The sequence below is a fragment of the Pelophylax lessonae genome (assembly GCF_965119305.1).
Source record: "Pelophylax lessonae genome assembly, chromosome: 8".
Lineage (NCBI taxonomy): Eukaryota > Metazoa > Chordata > Amphibia > Anura > Ranidae > Pelophylax > Pelophylax lessonae.
In genome coordinates this window covers 8,435,323-8,454,479 of record NC_138775.1, presented here as the reverse complement: position 1 = coordinate 8,454,479, position 19,157 = coordinate 8,435,323, and the positions used below count along the sequence as shown (strand labels likewise).

The 19,157-nt window shown below is 49.2% G+C and overlaps 1 protein-coding gene across 1 annotated transcript; it reads left to right on the top strand.

Moving 5' to 3' along the window:
• The first annotated feature begins 5,008 nt into the window (after positions 1-5,008).
• ABHD14A (abhydrolase domain containing 14A) lies at positions 5,009-18,844 on the top strand. Its single transcript, XM_082265457.1, has 4 exons — positions 5,009-5,261; positions 12,009-12,124; positions 14,731-14,966; positions 18,278-18,844. Exons 1-4 carry the CDS (start codon positions 5,020-5,022, stop codon positions 18,455-18,457), a joined length of 774 nt encoding a protein of 257 aa, XP_082121583.1. The 5' UTR covers positions 5,009-5,019; the 3' UTR covers positions 18,458-18,844.
• The last annotated feature ends 313 nt before the right edge of the window (positions 18,845-19,157 follow it).

The window sequence follows — 19,157 nt, the reverse complement described above, 5'->3', positions numbered from 1 at the left end:
ATTTGCACTATCCATTTCTACATCCTTTTCCTGCATGCCGATGGCTGAGGTTGAGGCTGAGGTTCACACCTGAGGATTGGGAGCGATCGCCTTGGAGGACATCAATCAGACTGTCATGGTGGGGAAACCCCAGTGGATGGCTGAGCGGGCTGATCTGAGGAATTAATGCAGCATTTACCAACACAGAGCGGGTTGTAAAGATCTACAGTATATGTGGGTTCAAAACTACATCCTTTGAGATGAGCAGATACCCTTACAGGGATTTATTAGAAGAAAGGGAGATTGCCATCAGTACTGGGACAAGGCCATCTAGAGCCCAGGGCAGGGGCGGACGTACAGGGGTCGCAGGGGTCGCCATGGCGACCGGGCCCCATGCTGCAGGGGGCCTGAGAGGGCCCCCTGTATGTATAGAGAGGAGGAGCGGCAAGCGCAGCTGAGACCGAGCTCCCTCGATCCTCCCGAGAGGCCCCAGGGTGAACATACCATACTGCGCCCCCCCCCCCCCAAGATGAATAAGCATATGTCAGCAAAAATCCCCCTACAAAATCACTGAGCACTAATCTGCATGCTTACCCCCTGAAAAAATCCCCCTTCTCAGCACAAATCTTAGCCCCAAATCCCCCCAGCTCAAATGGCCCCCCCCAAAAAAAAAAAAAACACCTCCTAGTACAAATCCCCCCCCCACTTCTCCCCTTCTCAACACAAATTCCCCCCAAATACCCCCCTCCTAGCGCAAATCTTCTCCCCCCCCCTTCTATACAAATCTCCCCCAAACAACCACTCTTAGCACCCCCCCTCCTCTCCGATAACAATACCCACCCTGTGCTGTCCCCTAATTCCCCTTTCCAGCACAAAACCTCTGCCACCCAATGTCCTTATGGTGCCCCCCCCACCTCACATAATACCACAGCCGCTCCTCCTGCCCACGCCTTGTCCCGGCCCTGATTGCCATCACTAACCCATTTTCAGGATTGTGGCAGTGGAACATCTAGGACAGGGTTAATGAAACAACATCAAGGACTTTAACATTTATTTAATATTTTGCTACTGATTGTTACAAATGTATCACAATATTATTGTTTATGCCAGCTGAGCCTCGGTTCACATAAGTGCGATCACAGAGATCGCATGTAATTCGGAGCGCACTGCTTCTAAAGGACATGCGATCTCCTGTGCGGTGCGAATTTCAGCCATACACTTTGTATGGCTGAATTCGCACCGCATCCGCACTAAACTCGCACACAAGGCTTTTTTTTTTTATCCGCAGCAGAATCGGATCTCATAGTGGTTCACACTTGTCCGATCCGATTCTGTGCAAACTTGCAGATCGCACTGTGATATGCGATCGCAACTGGGGGTGTCGTTAACTTTTAATTGACACCCCCTGCGTATCGGATATGGCAGTGTGAACTGCCAGGGTGCGGATGCGATGTGGGATCACGCTGCATATTCGCAGCATTCCCGCATCACACAAATGTGAACCGGCACTTCGTGTTTCTAGCAGTTACATCTGCAGTCTCACTAGGTTTATTTTCACATTCATCATGTTTTTTAATTTAACTTCTTAACCACTTAAGCCCCGGAAGATTTTACCCCCTTCCTGACCAGGGTTTTTTTTGCGATTTTTTACTGCGTGACTTTAATGGACAATTGCGCGGTCGTGCGATGCTGTACCTACATGAATTTCACGTCCTTTTTTTCCCACAAAAAGACCTTTCTTTTGGTGGTATTTGATCACCTGTGCGATTTTTTGATCATGCGCTATAAACGAAAAAAGAGCGTAAATTTTGCAAAAATAACAATATTTTTTCACTTTTTTTATATGAAATTCCCCCCCAAAAAAATGTAAAAATCAAAATTTTTTAAAATTTTCGGCCAATTTGTTTTATGCTACATATGTTTGGTAAAAAAAATCGCAATAAGCGTATTTTGATTGGTTTGTGCAAAAGTTATTGCGTTTACTAACTAAGGGAAAGATTTCTGTCATTTTTGGTGGTTTTTTTTTAACGAGTAATGGTGGCGATCTGCGATTTTTTTTGCGGGACTGCGACATTGCGGCGGACAGATTGGACCCTTGACTGACATTTTTGACACTTTTGGGGGTACCAGTGACATTACTACAGTAATCAGTGCTATACATATGCACTGTTACTGTAAAAATTACACTGGCAGGGAAGGGGTTAACTGTATTGGACAGGGAGGGGTTAAGTGTGTCCCTAGGGGCGTGTTTCTAACTGTAGTGGGACATTGCTATTGGTGTAAAAACAGAGATCAAGGGTTCTACGTAGTAGAACCGTCTGATCTCCATTTTTACACAGGGGAGAATGACAGGCGGCTTGTTTACATAAGCTGCTCTGCCTTTCTCCCGCTCTACCGATGATCGTAGTGTGACCGGCGGACATCGGGTCCGCCGGTCACACGCCCGCACTCCTCCGTGAACGAGCCGAGGCGGGCGCTCGCCCGCTATTGGCTCAAAACCCGGTGACAGGCGAGCGACGTAGACCTACGTCACTCTGCCTGGCCGGGGCTGACTGCCGCAGTAAATATACTGTGCGCAGTCGGCAACTGGTTAAAGATGTACTGCGGCAGGCTGGCTCCTACAGGCAAATCGCCATACATGTACGGCGCTCGCTCTGGGGAGTCTAGGGGGCGCGCTCCCATCCCATACGCGAGGAAGCCAGTGCGTTTGTCAGGTGGCTCTGATTGCCGCTTGACACCCGCGATCGCTCCCCGCTGAGAGAGAAGAACGGTCGGCTGTTGTAAACACAGCCGACCGTTCTTCTCCCTGGAATGATCACAGAGCGCCTGTGATCCTTCTATATAGGAACACAGGTCTCTATGGTCATTCCATAAACCCTGCCCCCATACAGTTAGAATCACTCCCCTAGGCTCACATTTAACCCCTTGATCACCAACAGTATTAACCCCTTCCCTGCCAGTGTCATTATTACAGTAACAGTGCATATTTTTAGCACTGATTACTGTAGTAATGTCACTGGTACCCCCAAAAGTGTCAAAAATGTCAGTCAGGGGTCCGATCTGTCCGCCGCAATGTCGCAGTCCCGCTAAAAATCTCAGATCGCTGCCATTACTAGTAAAAAAATAAAAAAAAAACCAATAAAAATGACATAAATCTTTCCCCTAGTTTGTAGAAGCAATAACTTTTGCGCAAACCAATCAAAATACGCTTATTGCGATTCTTTTTTTTTTCTTTACCAAAAATATGTAGCAGAAAACAAATTGGCCTAAAAGGATGAAAAATTTTGATTTTTATTTTTTTTTTTTTTTTAGGAATGTTATATAGCAGAAAGTGAAAAATATTGTTTTTTTTACTATTAACCACTTAAGCCCCGGAGGATTTGGCTGCTCAAAGACAATGGCCTATTTTGCGATTCAGCACTGCGTGACTTTAACGGGCAATTGCGCAGTCGTGCGATGCTGTACCCAAATGAAATGTACGTCCTTTTTTTCCACAAACAGAGTTTTCTTTTGGTGGTATTTGATCACCTGTGCAATTTTTACTTTTTGCGCTATAAACAAAATAAGAGCGACAATTTTGAAAAAATAACAATATTTTTCACATTTTTTTTATATGAAATTCCCCCAAAAAAATGTAAAAATCAAAATTTTTTAACATTTTAGGCCAATTTGTTTTCTGCTACCTATTTTTGGTGAAAAAAATCGCAATAAGCGTATTTTGATTGGTTTGCGCAAAAGTTATTGCGTTTACTAACTACGGGAAAGATTGTTGTCATTCTTATTGCTTTTTTTTTTAACTAGTAATGGCGGCGATCTGCGATTTTTTTTTTTGCGGGGCTGCGACATTGCGGCAGACAGATCGGACCCTTGACTGACATTTTTGACACTTGTCCGCCGCATTGTCGCAGTCCGGCAAAAAAAATCGCAGATCGCCGCCATTACTAGTAAAAAAAAAAAAAAAAAAAACAATAAAAATTACATAAATCTTTCCCGTAGTTAGTAGACGCGATTACTTTTGTGGAAACCAATCAAAATACGCTTATTGCGATTTTTTTTTTACCAAATTATGTAGCAGAAAACAAAATGTTAAAAAATTTCGATTTTTACATTTTTACATTTTTTTGGGGGGGGAATTTCATATAAAAAATGCGAAAATATTGTTATTTTTTTCAAAATTGTCGCTCTTATTTTGTTTATAGCGCATTTATAGGCCTAAAATGTTAAAAAATTTTGATTTTTTAATTTTTTTTGGGAATGTCATATAGCAGAATGTGAAAAGTATTGTGTTTATTTTTTCAAAATTGTCGCAAAAAATAAAAGTCGCACAGGTGATCAAATATACCACCAAAAGAAAGCTCTATTTGTGCTGGGAAAAGGGGCATAAAATTTAGTTTGGGTATGGCGTCGCACGACTGCACAATTGTCTGTTAAAGTAACGCAGTGCCGAATCGCAAAATAGGGCCTGGTCAGGAAAGGGGGAAAACCTTCCAGACCTAAAGTGGTTAACTTTGTATTGACAGCGGCAGTGTGATCTGCCTGGGGGGGGGATGCTGGAATCCGCACTAGAATCGCTCTGGTTCCCGTTTCACGTATGTGTGAACCCAGGCCGTTTGGCTGTACAATTTTCCTTTAGATTTACCAAAACCATATAATATGAGGTCACTCCTAGCCACTATCAGTGTGTATGGAGTCAGGGCCGGCCCTTCTATTACATATTTTACGGTAAATGAAAAGGAATTGTATCATTTGTATCCAGCTTTAGAATTGTTACAAATGAACAATTCGATCATTTAAAGGGACTCCGTCCCAAAGCGGGCGGCCTGTGTGATTGGTCTGCGATGGAAGCAGCCATTGCCTAGAGGATTAGTAGAAGGGAGGGGGGTGGAGGAAGGAGAGACGTTGGCAGATGACGGAGAAGAGGGGGAGGGGCGGAGGCAGACTGCAGCTGGGGTGGGGAGCACATAGACAGCAGCTGTCTCGCTGTGTGTTGTGGGGGCTGGCTGAGGAGGAAATCGCAGTCTGCGACGCTCCCCGGAAAGGATGGGATTGGGTCGGAACAAGGCGGCCGTCCTGCTTCTGGTTCTGTCCATCTCCGTCCTCCTCTACCTTCTTCTCCCCTCCGCCAAACCGGACCTGGAGGAGCCCAAACTGGAGAGTCCGCGCTCCGAGCCGCAGGACAGCATGAATGTCACCGTCAGGACCGCCACCTTGTCCGGGGATTGGCCCACCTTCTACCGGGAGGCCGTGCCGCGGAGCGCCCTAGACGGTGGCCCACCTGAGAGGTGAGGACATCTTTCTTTGTTGGTGTCGTTGCCCCATATGTTACACCTGGTGGGGAGTTCTGGTAATTTTTGGACCCTTCAAAATTGGGAGCCTCACCGATCGACCAGAATCTTTAAGAAACGCCCGATGCCACCCATTGTTGTGTGCAGCCTATTGCATTAGGGTGTGCACCCAAATGTTTTAAACATTAATTGGTGTCAGTAGAGTAGTGGAGTTCCCAGTAGGGCAGAGGTTGGTGTCAGTAGGGCAGTGGATGGTGTCAGTAGAGCAGTGGATGGTGTCAGTAGGGCAGTGGATGGTGTCAGTAGAGTAGTGGACGGTGTCAGTAGGGCAGTGGATGGTGTCAGTAGAGTAGTGGATGGTGTCAGTAGGGCAGTGGATGGTGTCAGTAGAGTAGTGGACGGTGTCAGTAGAGTAGTGGACGGTGTCAGTAGAGTAGTGGACGGTGTGTCAGGGCTTACCTTTGTTGGGAGTCATTCAGGCAGAGATTTATGCTCACCCTTGCAAACAAACACAGACCAGGGTGACCAGGTAAGAAACCACCTGGCCTGTGAGTTTGTGCACGGGGGCTGTTCAGGATCACCAGGTCCAAATACAGGCAAGGACTAGAGCAGGAGAACCGTCAGGTGAAGCCAGGGGTCAGATGCCGGAAACAAACTGGAATGCAGGAACTCAAACAACAGGAACCAAACCAGGAAACCAGAATCAATGAACTGACACTGCCCTTAGGGAGGGGCAGTGTCTTATACCTTGTTAATTAGGTATCAAATACAGCTGGAGAGTTACTGACAGGTCTGAGCCTCTGGTGAAATCCAGCCCCCTAGTGCTGCAGGCAATACAGGAATAAACAGGAGTTCTCCAAAGTCCTGAAGTGGCTCAGAGGCTAGTTTGCAGACTGGGAAGCCAGAAGGACACAGGTTCAATACCTCTGAAAGGCACCAGTGGGGTGGCCACGCCTAGCCGTCTGGCGGGTACGACTAGAACCCTGACACGGTGTCAGTAGGGCAGTGGACGGTGTCAGTAGGGCAGTGGACGGTGTCAGTAGGGCAGTGGACGGTGTCAGTAGGGCAGTGGATGGTGTCAGTAGGGCAGAGGACGGTGTCAGTAGAGCAGTGGACGGTGTCAGTAGGGCAGTGGGTGGTGTCAGTAGGGCAGTGGGTGGTGTCAGTAGGGCAGTGGACGGTGTCAGTAGGGCAGTGGAGTTCTCAGCAGAGGTTGGTGTCAGTAGAGCAGTGGATGGTGTCAGTAGGGCAGTGGACGGTGTCAGTAGGGCAGTGGACGGTGTCAGTAGGGCAGTGGACGGTGTCAGTAGGGCAATGGGTGGTGTCAGTAGGGCAGTGGATGGTGTCAGCAGAGCCGTGGATGGTGTCAGTAGAACAGTGGAGTTCTCAGTAGGGCAGTGGATGGTGTTAGTAGAGCAGAGGATGATGTCAGTAGGGCAGTGGACGGTGTCAGTAGGGGCAGTGGACGGTGTCAGTAGGGCAGAGGACGGTGTCAGTAGGGCAGTGGAGTTCTCAGTAGGGCAGTGGATGGTGTCAGTAGGGCAGTGGATGGTGTCAGTAGGGCAGAGAATTGTGTTAGTAGAGCAGAGGACGGTGTCAGTAGAGCAGTGGATGATGTCAGTAGGGCAGAGAACGGTGTCAGTAGGGCAGTGGACGGTGTCAGTAGGGCAGTGGACGGTGTCAGTAGGGCAGAGGATGATGTCAGTAGGGCAGTGGATGGTGTCAGTAGGGCAGTGGACGGTGTCAGTAGGGGCAGTGGATTGTGTCAGTAGAACAGTGGAGTTCTCAGTAGGGCAGTGGATGGTGTCAGTAGAGCAGAGGATGATGTCAGTAGGGCAGTGGATGGCGTCAGTAGGGCAGTGGACGGTGTCAGTAGGGGCAGTGGACGGTGTCAGTAGGGCAGTGGATGGTGTCAGTAGGGCAGAGGACGGTGTCAGTAGGGCAGTGGAGTTCTCAGTAGGGCAGTGGATGGTGTTAGTAGGGCAGTGTAGTTCTTAGTAGGGCAGAGGACGGTGTCAGTAGGGCAGTGGAGTTCTCAGTAGGGCAGTGGATGGTGTCAGTAGGGCAGTGGATGGTGTCAGTAGGGCAGAGAATTGTGTTAGTAGAGCAGAGGACGGTGTCAGTAGGGCAGTGGATGATGTCAGTAGGGCAGAGAACGGTGTCAGTAGGGCAGTGGACGGTGTCAGTAGGGCAGTGGACGGTGTCAGTAGGGCAGAGGATGATGTCAGTAGGGCAGTGGATGGTGTCAGTAGGGCAGTGGACGGTGTCAGTAGGGGCAGTGGACGGTGTCAGTAGGGCAGTGGATGGTGTCAGTAGAACAGTGGAGTTCTCAGTAGGGCAGTGGATGGTGTCAGTAGAGCAGAGGATGATGTCAGTAGGGAAGTGGATGGTGTCAGTAGGGCAGTGGACGGTGTCAGTAGGGCAGTGGACGGTGTCAGTAGGGGCAGTGGACGGTGTCAGTAGGGCAGTGGATGGTGTCAGTAGGGCAGAGGACGGTGTCAGTAGGGCAGTGTAGTTCTCAGTAGGGCAGTGGACGGTGTCAGTAGGGCAGTGGATGGTGTCAGTAGGGCAGTGGAGTTCTCAGTAGGGCAGTGGATGGTGTCAGTAGGGCAGAAAATTGTGTTAGTAGGGCAGAGGATGGTGTCAGTAGGGCAGTGGATGATGTCAGTAGGGCAGAGGATGGTGTCAGTAGGGCAGTGGACGGTGTCAGTAGGGCAGTGGACGGTGTCAGTAGGGCAGTGGACGGTGTCAGTAGGGCAGAGGACGGTGTCAGTAGGGCAGAGGATGGTGTCAGTAGGGCAGTGAATGGTGTCAGTACGGCAGTGGACGGTGTCAGTATTTTTTATTTTTTTATTTCATTCTTTATTATTTTTTACAGCTTTTTTTTTTAGGGCTTTGGTGAAATATCAGCAGGGGGAATCTGTGCCGCACAGGGAGATTAGGGTGCGCCCAGGCACACCCCCTGCGCACGCCTATGATGCCACCTTTCGCCGCCGAGGCTGCATTCGCGCACGTACAATTGTCAAATGTCACACACAGTTACAAAATGAGCGATTTGTGTGACCGCCCACTAAAATCATGCCAGATTTCCTCTTACTTCCTCTTTTGGCTTTGAGACAGTAAATGAAGGGAAATCTCCCCAATGGGGACATTAGTACTTGGAATCCTTGATTTCTTCTCCCTTCCTCTTTTGGCTTTGAGATAGGAAGTGAAGGGAAATCTCCCCAATGGGGACATTAGTACTTGGAATCCTTGATTTCTTCTCCCTTCCTCTTTTGGCTTTTGAGATAGGAAGTGAAGGAAAATCTCCCCAATGGGGACACAAGTTCTTGGACTCCCAGATTTTCTCTTACTTTCTCTTTTGGCTTTGAGATAGGAAGTGACGGGAAATCTCCTCAATGGGGACACTAGGACTTGGACTCCTTCATTTCTTCTCACTTCCTCTTTTGGCTTTGAGACAGGAAGTGAAGGGAAATCTCACCAATGGGAACACAGATGACCAAAAAAAAAAAAAACCTGACAGGGGTTCACTTCTAACCCTCCCTGCCGCCATCCAAAATAGAAAAAAAATGGACTTCATTTCGACTTTAAATTTCCTCCGGTGTCAAAGTAGTTAATCAGGATTTAAAGAGCCCAGCAACCAGAATTATTAACCACTTCCATACTGTATGACCTCATATGACGTCCTGGCCTTTGAGTGGAGATATCTGGATGACGGGTGCAGCTGCTGGCATCATTCACATATCATTCTATTCAGCTGGCGATTCCCTGCAGAGTGAAAGTGGCAGTTCAGCCGCTTAATTGTCTGGTGCTTCTACTGGCCAGCCCATGTGATTGGGGAGCCGGAGTAGGAATGGGCCAGTGGCGGCCATTTACCATAGAGTTAACCAAGGGCCAGATGGTCCCCGACAGCCTCCATGACCTTCGGAGGCAGGGAGCGACGTTATGATGTCACTTCCGGCACCAGCAGATGCAAACACTGCCGTTTTTTTTTTTTGCTGGGATGCCCAAGATTTTTTTTTTTCTCAGTCTTTCCGGCCTAGAGGAGAGGTGGAGGGACCTATAGACCCCACATCGCTCCATAGAGAGGACCTGAGTTGTCCTAGACCCCACATCTCTCCATAAAGAGGACCTGTGTTGCCCTAGACCCCACATCTCTCCATAAAGATTAACTGTCATGCCATAGACCCCACATCTCTCCATAAAGAGGACTTGTAATGCCCTAGACCCCACATCTCTCCATAAAGAGGACCTGCCATGCCCTAGACCCCCCATCTCTCTATAAAGAGGACCTGTCATGCCCTAGACCCCACATCTCTCCATAAAGAGGACTTGTCATGCTCTAGACCCCACATCTCTCTATAAAGAGGACCTGCCATGCCCTAGACCCCACATCTCTCCATAAAGAGGACCTGTCATGCCCTAGACCCCACATCTCTCCATAAAGAGGAACTGTGTTATGCTCTAGACCCCACATCTCTCTATAAAGAGGACCTGCCATGCCCTAGACCCCACATCTCTCCATAAAGAGGACCTGTCATGCCCTAGACCCCACATCTCTCCATAAAGAGGAACTGTGTTGCTCTAGACCCCACATCTCTCCATAAAGAGGACCTGTCATGCCCTAGACCCTCATCTCTCCATAAAGATGACCTGTCATGCCCTAGACCCCACATCTCTCCATAAAGATGACCTGTCATGCCCTAGACCCCACATCTCTCCATAAAGAGGACCTGTCATGCCCTAGACTACGCATCTCTCCATAAAGAGAAACTGTGTTGCCCTATTTCTTCTACAAGAGATTCCTTGTAATAGGAATAAAATTTCAAAAAATAAATAAAAAGGGAAAGCCAGAGCAGTCAAATCGCGATGGATTCAGGACCCCGCCCATGCAGTTTACGCAGGCCGGTCTGCATTCCCCCGCGAGGAGGATACTTGCATCAGTGAGTACGTATGTGGGCTGTTATGTAGGATATGTTCATGGGGTGCAGAGCCAGCTCCTCGGTCCTGTTGGCGGCAGCGGTGGTGACTAGACTGGTGGCGGGATTCTCTCAGCTATTGCGGGCAGAGACGACAGCCTCTGTGATATAGGAGGACCAGGTGGCCCGGTGGTGTCAGGAGTTCATGGAAGCTTCTGTCACCCCAGTAGAGGATCTGAAGGAGAGGATCCAGGACACCAAGACCAGCATAAAGCTCCTCATCATGGAGACTCTGGGTGAGGTGTGCTGGGCCCTGGAGAGGGCAAACAGGGGCTTCACCTTCACTGTGGACCACTGGGAGTGCCATATGGCCTGCTGATCCCTGTCCTGGGGTAGATCATTTCTGTCCTCTGCCTGCCCTATACTGTCTATGAGGGTGCTGATTACTTACAACTCCGCTTATATGCCACAGGTTTCTGACCCCTCACTTACAACATCGGGCAAGCGTATTCAATAATAAATTGAAAAGTAGTAAATTGATATTTTTAATTTAACATCCCCCCTCCCTTTAAAATATGCATTATTATTATTATTTGCATTTTTTTGCATATTATTACATATTGCATATATTTATTATTTGCATATAGCGCCAACAAATTCTGTAGCGCTTTACAATATTCAATTTCAAGCAAGTGGGTCCCGAAAAAATAACTGAATTCAGAAGTGGGTCTCGGCCCAAAAACGTTTGGGAAGCCCTGCCCTAGGGTCTCTGATGAAAAAAAATCTATATATAATATTTGGGGGTTCTGAGTAATTTTGTAGCAAGAAAAAAAAAAAAAAAGGATTTTTACATGTAGAAGCGGAATGCCAGAATTGGTCCGGTATGGAAGCAGTTAAATAGGAAAAGCCGAAACTGTGGATTTTCCACTGCAGGTTACTCGGCACAGACAGCCCAGATCATGTTACGAAGTCCTCCAATGCAGCGATATTCCATCACATCGGACAGATGGGGAAAATATTAGCTTTTACCCCTCGCTCTTTAACCCTTTCACTGTCTGCTGGGTGTTGTTACCACTCAGCTGTCACTACTAATTTGTCCTCAGTAAGGGGAAATCCTATTGGCTGCATTTGGTGCTCCGCCCCCGGACATCCTGTTGAACTCTTTAAGTGTAAATTTGAAACAACTTACAGATCTATTGATGTGGATTTTCAGATTTTTTTTTTTTTTTATAAAACGGCAAATTAGAAATGTAGTCACATGATTGTTTTCCCACCGTGGCGGATTTACTGTAATTATAAACGCTGGAGAAAATAATGAGCGCTCCTCCCCCCCCTCCCCTCCCCCCTCTGCCGCCTCTGGCGGTGCTAATGACACGTTTGCAGAGACTTGTCTAAATATAGAAAAATGAATTAATAGACGATTCTGAGAGGCCAAAATATCGCAATCAGACACCCAGAATAACGTGCTGCGGGAGGGCTGAGCGTTCTGCGGTTTCCTCCTCCACCGCTGATCAAATCTACAAATAAAAACTTAATTTTCTTTACATACTTTATTATAGACTGAGTAATGTCATCACTGGGTCTCTGTGCTTCTCTATGCAATGCAGGCAGATCATGTAGTCCCCACAAGGGGGCACACATGACAGAGTGACAGCACAGGAGAGAAATTGGGAGGAAGGGATGAAGCGTTGTCACCCTATAACAGGAAGTGCCTGAACAATATGTAACACCCTCATCATTTGGGAAGAGGAGTGTTCATCTGTACTGCGCTCATTTCTCCAATGTTTGTATTTATAATGATAATTTCCTGTCTTCGGGGTTCCAGGTTCACGGTGCTCCTGTTACATGGCCAATCCTTCACCTCACAGACGTGGGAGAATCTGGGGACTCTGCAGATCCTCTCTGAACATGGATATCGGGCGGTGGCCGTCGACTTGCCAGGTAATTATAATTTCTATAGGCTGAGACATCTCCTCCTCCTATTGGTGGGTAAAGTGCACCTATCATAGGAGAACTACAAGATGTGCAATGTTTATTAACAATGTTACTTTGTATCTCTCTACCATCTGAACAGTGGCGTAGTGTGGGTTGTCAACACCTGGGGCAAGGCAAGAATTTTGCACCCCCTAACCCGCAAACTTTTAGATTCCCCCCCCCCCCCCCGGATACTCCTACCCTGATCACACACCTCCGGACGCTCCCACTCTAATTACCCACCTGGAGATACTCCCACTCTAATCACACCCCCCCCCCCCCAGACACCCCCCACCTTGATCACACCCCCCAGATTCCCTCTGCTCTGATCACACCCCCCAGATTCCCTCCGCTCTGATCACACCCCCCAGATTCCCTCCACTCTGATCACACCCCCCAGATTCCCTCTGCTCTAATTACACCCCCCACTCTCATCACACCCCCAGATTCCCTCCCTCCGCTCTGATCACACCCCCCAGATTCCCTCCCTCCGCTCTGATCACACCCCCCAGATTCCCTCCACTCTGATCACACCCCCCAGATTCCCTCCACTCTGATCACACCCCCCAGATTCCCTCCGCTCTGATCACACCCCCCACTCTGATCACACCCCCCAGATTCCCTCTGCTCTAATTACACCCCCCACTCTGATCACACCCCCAGATTCCCTCCGCTCTGATCACACCCCCCAGATTCCCTCCCTCCGCTCTGATCACACCCCCCAGATTCCCTCCACTCTGATCACACCCCCCATATTCCCTCTGCTCTAATTACACCCCCCACTCTGATCACACCCCCCATATTCCCTCCACTCTGATCACACCCCCCAGATTCCCTCTGCTCTAATTACACCCCCCACTCTGATCACACCCCCAGATTCCCTCCGCTCTGATCACACCCCCCAGATTCCCTCCCTCCGCTCTGATCACACCCCCCAGATTCCCTCCACTCTGATCACACCCCCCATATTCCCTCTGCTCTAATTACACCCCCCACTCTGATCACACCCCCCATATTCCCTCCACTCTGATCACATCCCCCAGATTCCCTCCGCTCTGATCACACCCCCAGATTCCCTCCGCTCTGATCACACCCCCCAGATTCCCTTCACTCTGATCACACCCCCCAAATTCCCTCCACTCTGATCACACCCCCCAGATTCCCTCCGCTCTGATCACACCCCCCACTCTGATCACACCCCCCAGATTCCCTCTGCTCTAATTACACCCCCCACTCTGATCACACCCCCAGATTCCCTCCGCTCTGATCACACCCCCCAGATTCCCTCCCTCCGCTCTGATCACACCCCCCAGATTCCCTCCACTCTGATCACACCCCCCATATTCCCTCTGCTCTAATTACACCCCCCACTCTGATCACACCCCCAGATTCCCTCTGCTCTGATCACACCCCCCAGATTCCCTCCCTCCGCTCTGATCACACCCCCCAGATTCCCTCCACTCTGATCACACCCCCCATATTCCCTCTGCTCTAATTACACCCCCCACTCTGATCACACCCCCCATATTCCCTCCACTCTGATCACATCCCCCAGATTCCCTCCGCTCTGATCACACCCCCCAGATTCCCCCCGCTCTGATCACACCCCCCAGATTCCCTCCACTCTGATCACACCCCCCAGATTCCCTCCACTCTGATCACACCCCCCAGATTCCCCCCACTCTGATCACACCCCCAGATTCCCTCCGCTCTGATCACACACCCCAGATTCCCTCCCTCCGCTCTGATCACCCCCCCCCCAGATTCCCTTCACTCTGATCACACCCCCCAGATCTCCCGCACTATCTCTTTGCTCTAATCACATCCCCAGATCCCCCACCGGATCCCTACTCTGATCACGCCCCCCCCCCATATACCCCCATAACACACACAATCCCCCCCCATAACTCACCGGTCCTGCAGCACCAGGGATTGGAGGGTTAGCTGTGTCCCACACAGGCAGGAGAATATCCTCAGCAGGATTTCTGGTGATTCCAGCCGCTGCAACAACCAGCAATGGGCCTCCCCCCCCCCCCCCCACACACACACACGCACACACACACTCTCGCTGCCTGCACACTTTATAAACAATGTTACTTTGTATCTCTCTATCTCCTTTGAACAAAGTTTATAGAAAATTATACTTTTTTCGAGAGAGAGACAAAGTAATATTGTTTATAAACATTGTTTAGCAGAGATAGAGAAAATGTTTATAAACAATGTTACTTTGTATCTCTTTTTGTTTGTGAATCTGTTGCAGATTTTCTCACCTGTTGATCCTGCCAATAACATCACTTCCTGTTTACAGCTATTCAGCACTAAGCCACTACTTTGCAATTAGCAGTAAGGTTGTCAGCCTGTCATGCAAGCTTGTGTCCTTCCATGTTATCTTAGTAATGCACATTTAGGCATTTAGTAACACACTGCAATGGATCAATATAAAGGGACCCAAGAACACATTTTTGGAATCTGGTTTGCAGACAATCTCAGAATTCAGCTTTTTGAATGTTGTATAAAATCTTTCCCTGGAGAGTGTCTGAGATCTGATGAGCACAGTGTGCGTCTCATTCCAGGATACGGCCAATCACTGCAGGCTCAGCCAATGTCATCGGAGAAAGGGCGCACAGATTACCTGCTGCACATTATGGAGTCCCTGGGGGCCCGCCAGCCAGTTCTCATCAGTCCCTCCATGAGTGGTCTGTTCTCCTTACCCCTCCTCCTGCAGCACCCGGACCGCCTCCGAGGATTCATCCCCATCGCCCCTGTTGGGACCAAAAGTTTCAAACCGCAGCAATACCAGCAGATCCAGGTAAGTGCATACGGGGCGGAGGGTAGATCCACTTGGATCTATAAATGATAAGTCTGGGGGTCAGATATATAAGTTACACAGTGGTTTTAAAGGGTCCGTCCATTCATAAATGATATTCCTAACTCCTTTCCTGTCTGCCTGGGAGTTTTGGATCCTCCATCATATGGGATGTTCTGATTCCTTCTGTTACATTGTTTATAATGCAGCCATGATCTCTGAAAAAGTTGCTGGATTTTAGCTTGCTCTCCATCCTTTTCTACCAGTGACCTACCCAGGGCCATCTTTAATACTAATTGGACCCTCGATATACATTTTCTTCGGCCCTCCCTCATAAATTTTTGCTCTTCAGCCCAACATCCCAAAAAACGAAAAATACTACTCCCATCATTACACAGGGCCCTCTTCCCCATACTACCCCCATCATTACATAGGACCCCTCAGGACCCCTCATACTCCCCCCCCCCTCATCATTACACAGTACCCTCTTCCCCATACTACCCCCATCAGTACACAGGACCCTTTTCCCCATACTCCCCCCCCCCAATCAGTACACAGGACCCTTTTCCCCATACTCCCCCCCCCCCCCAATCAGTACACAGGACCCTCTTCCCCATACCCCCCATCAGTACACAAGACCCTCTTCCCCATACCCCCCCCCCAATCAGTACACAGGACCCTCTTCCCCACACTACCCCCCCATCATTGCACAGGACCCTCTTCCCCATACTACCCCCACCATTACACAGGACCCTATTCCCCATACTCTCCCCCCCCCCCATCATTACGCAGGACCCTATTCCCCATACTCTCCCCCCCCCCCCCCATCATTACACAGTACCCTCCTCCCCAAACTACTCCCATCATAACACAGAACCCTCTTCCCCATACCCCCCCCCCCCCAATCATTACACATGACCCTCTTCCCCATACTGCACCCATCATTACACAGTACCCTCCTCCCCATACTTCTCCCATCATTACACAGGACCCTCCTCCCCATACCACCCCCCCCCCCCCCATCATTACACAGAACCCTCTTCCCCATACTACCCCCATTATTACACAGGACAAATCCCCAATACTACCCCCATTTTTACACAGGACCCCCCCCCCATACTACCCATATCATTTCAAAGGACCCTCTTCCCAATGCTACCCCCATCATTACACAGGACCCTCTTTCCCATACTCCCCCCTCCCTATCATTCCACAGAACCCTATTTCCCATACTATCCACATCATTACAGAGGACCTTCTGCCCCCATACTACCCCCATTGTTATACAGGACCACTCCCCAATACTACCCCCATTTTTACACAGGACCCCACCCCCCAAAACTACCCATCTAATTTCAAAGGACCCTCTTCCCAATGCTACCCCCATCATTACACAGGACCCTCTTCCCCATACCCCCCCCCCATCAGTACACAGGACCCTATTCCCCATACTCCCCCCCCCCCCCCATCATTACACAGGACCCTCTTCCCCATACTCCCTCCATCATTACACAGTACCCTCCTCCCCAAACTACTCCCATCATTACACAGAACCCTCTTCCCCATACCCCCCCCCCCCCCAATCATTACACATGACCCTCTTCCCCATACTTCTCCCATCATTACACAGGACCCTCCTCCCCATAACAACCCCCCCCCCCCATCATTACACAGGACCCTCCTCCCCATACTTCTCCCATCATTACACAGGACCCTCCTCCCCATAACAACCCCCCCCCCCATCATTACACAGGACCCTCCTCCCCATACTTCTCCCATCATTACACAGGACCCTCCTCCCCATAACAACCCCCCCCCCCCATCATTACACAGGACCCTCCTCCCCATACTTCTCCCATCATTACACAGGGCCCTCCTCCCCATACTTCTCCCATCATTACACAGGGCCCTCCTCCCCATACCACCCCCCCCCATCATTACACAGAACCCTCTTCCCCATACTACCCACGTCATTACAGAGGACCTTCTTCCCCCATACTACCCCCTTTGTTATACAGGACCACTCCCCAATACTACCCCCATTTTTACACAGGACCCCACCCCCCCATACTACCCATCTAATTTCAAAGGACCCTCTTCCCAATGCTACCCCCATCATTACACAGGACCCCCTCCCCCATACAACACAAAAAGTTCACATTACCTAATTTTTTGGCTGGCCTATGCCCTAAAAATCCCTGTGCGACACTTTGTGCTTTTTGTATTGTATAATTTTGGGATGTGGCAATTGTGCCACCATCAGCCTTGATACCCATATTACCCCCTTCATTACACGGGACCCCTCCCCCATATTACCCCCATCATTACACGGGACCCCTCCCCCATATTACCCCCTTCATTACACGGGACCCCTCCCCCATATTACCCCCATCGTTACACAGGACCCCCTCCCCTATATTACCCCCTTCATTACACAGGACCCTCTTCCCCATATTACCCCCTTCATTACACAGGGCCCCCTCCCCCATATTACCCCCATCATTACACAGGACCCCCTCCCCTATATTACCCCCTTCATTACACAGGACCCCCTCCCCCATATTACCCACATCATTACACGGGACCCTCTTCCCCATACTACCCCCAAAATTATACGGGACAGCCTCCCCCCCATACTACCCCCATCATTACACAGGACCCTCTTCCTCCATCATTACACTGGACCACAACTGATTTGTATATGTTTTTTATGTATCTTTAAATGGATGTATTTTTAGAATATTTTGTTGTACCATTTTGCACCACATGTGAATGTATTTTTCAAATCTCATTGGTCTGAGCTGAAAAGAAGTCACTTTTAAAATATGGATCCTAATTCTGGTGTGTTGACTTTCTCAATTGAACCCAGTGTCTTCTTTCTCTCTGGGGGAGGGGGTATGGGGGAGGGGGTCCCATATAATGATGGGCGAGTTTGGGGTGGAGGAACATGACTGGCCTGCACAGAGTCCTGACCTCAACCCGATAGAACACCTTTGGGATGAATTAGAGTGGAGACTGCGAGTCAGGCCTTCTCATCCAACATCAGTGCCTGACCTCACAAATGCGTTTCTAGAAGAATGGTGAAACACTCCTACACTTTGTGGAAAGCCTCCCCAGAAGAGGTGAAGCTGTTATAGCTGCAAAGGGTGGGCCAACTCAATATTGAACCCTACGGACTAAGACTGGGATGCCATCAAAGTTGATGTGTGTGTAAAGGCAGGCGTCCCAATACTTTTGACAATTTAGTGTATGTTATATACAGCTTACATTGCATATAAATAATGACTAAATATTTCCCTCTGTATTCCACGCAGGATCCTACTCTCATCGTCTATGGCACCCTAGACACCAATCTGGGCAGCCAATCCCTGGAGAGCCTGCAGAACCTACCCAACCACACCCTCAGCCCGCTGAAGGGGGCGGGGCATGCCTGTTACATGGACAGACCGGAAGAATTTCACTCCTCCCTGCTAATTTTTCTCAGCAAACTTTAATCACGCTCCGCAGGGGCGTCGCCATGACAGAGCGAGCGCAATCTGTGCAACCCTTGTGATTGGAGGGAGTGCGGAGAACTGCTGCACTGGATGTTCGGTGACGAGGAGATGATTGTGACTTTCTTACTCTTAGATCTAAGGAAAGTGCTGATTGGCTCCTCCGATGGAGAAGACAGCCAAGGCCGCACGTGTCTGAGAGACCCCAACTGGGGGCCGCCAACCCAAAATTGTGTTTATTTCATGGACAGCGGCCAAAAAAAACACAATAGGGGGGTCACAATGTTTATAGGCACATCGACCCAATGAGCCGGACTGCTCCTGGCAATAATATGGCTTAAAGTTATAGCAATGGTACTTTTCTTCTGTTCTAGTAATTGGTGACTGACGCTTAAATATGGCGGGGGAGGGGCAATGCTCGGGCAAGTTGGCTTTACACTGTTAGGAGCTGTGAGATATGTGGGGGCCACTCAATCATAGGTGAGAAAAGTAGGGACCCCTCTAGTATGTATGAGATGTATGGGGACCCCTCCACTATATTTGACATACATGGGGACCCCACCACTTTGTATGAGATATAGATATATATATAGGGACCTCTCCACTAAATGGGAGATACATGTGGACCCTTCTACTATATGTGAGATATATGGAGACCCTTTTACTATATTTGACACATATTGGGACCTCTCCACCCAGGGCA

Coding starts and splice junctions, on each gene's coding strand:
- ABHD14A (XM_082265457.1), top strand. CDS start 5,020: ATGGGATTGGGTCGGAACAAGGCGGCCGTCCTGCTTCTGGTTCTGTCC. Junction 5,262..12,008: donor GACGGTGGCCCACCTGAGAG/GTGAGGACATCT, acceptor TCGGGGTTCCAG/GTTCACGGTGCTCCTGTTAC. Junction 12,125..14,730: donor GGTGGCCGTCGACTTGCCAG/GTAATTATAATT, acceptor GTCTCATTCCAG/GATACGGCCAATCACTGCAG.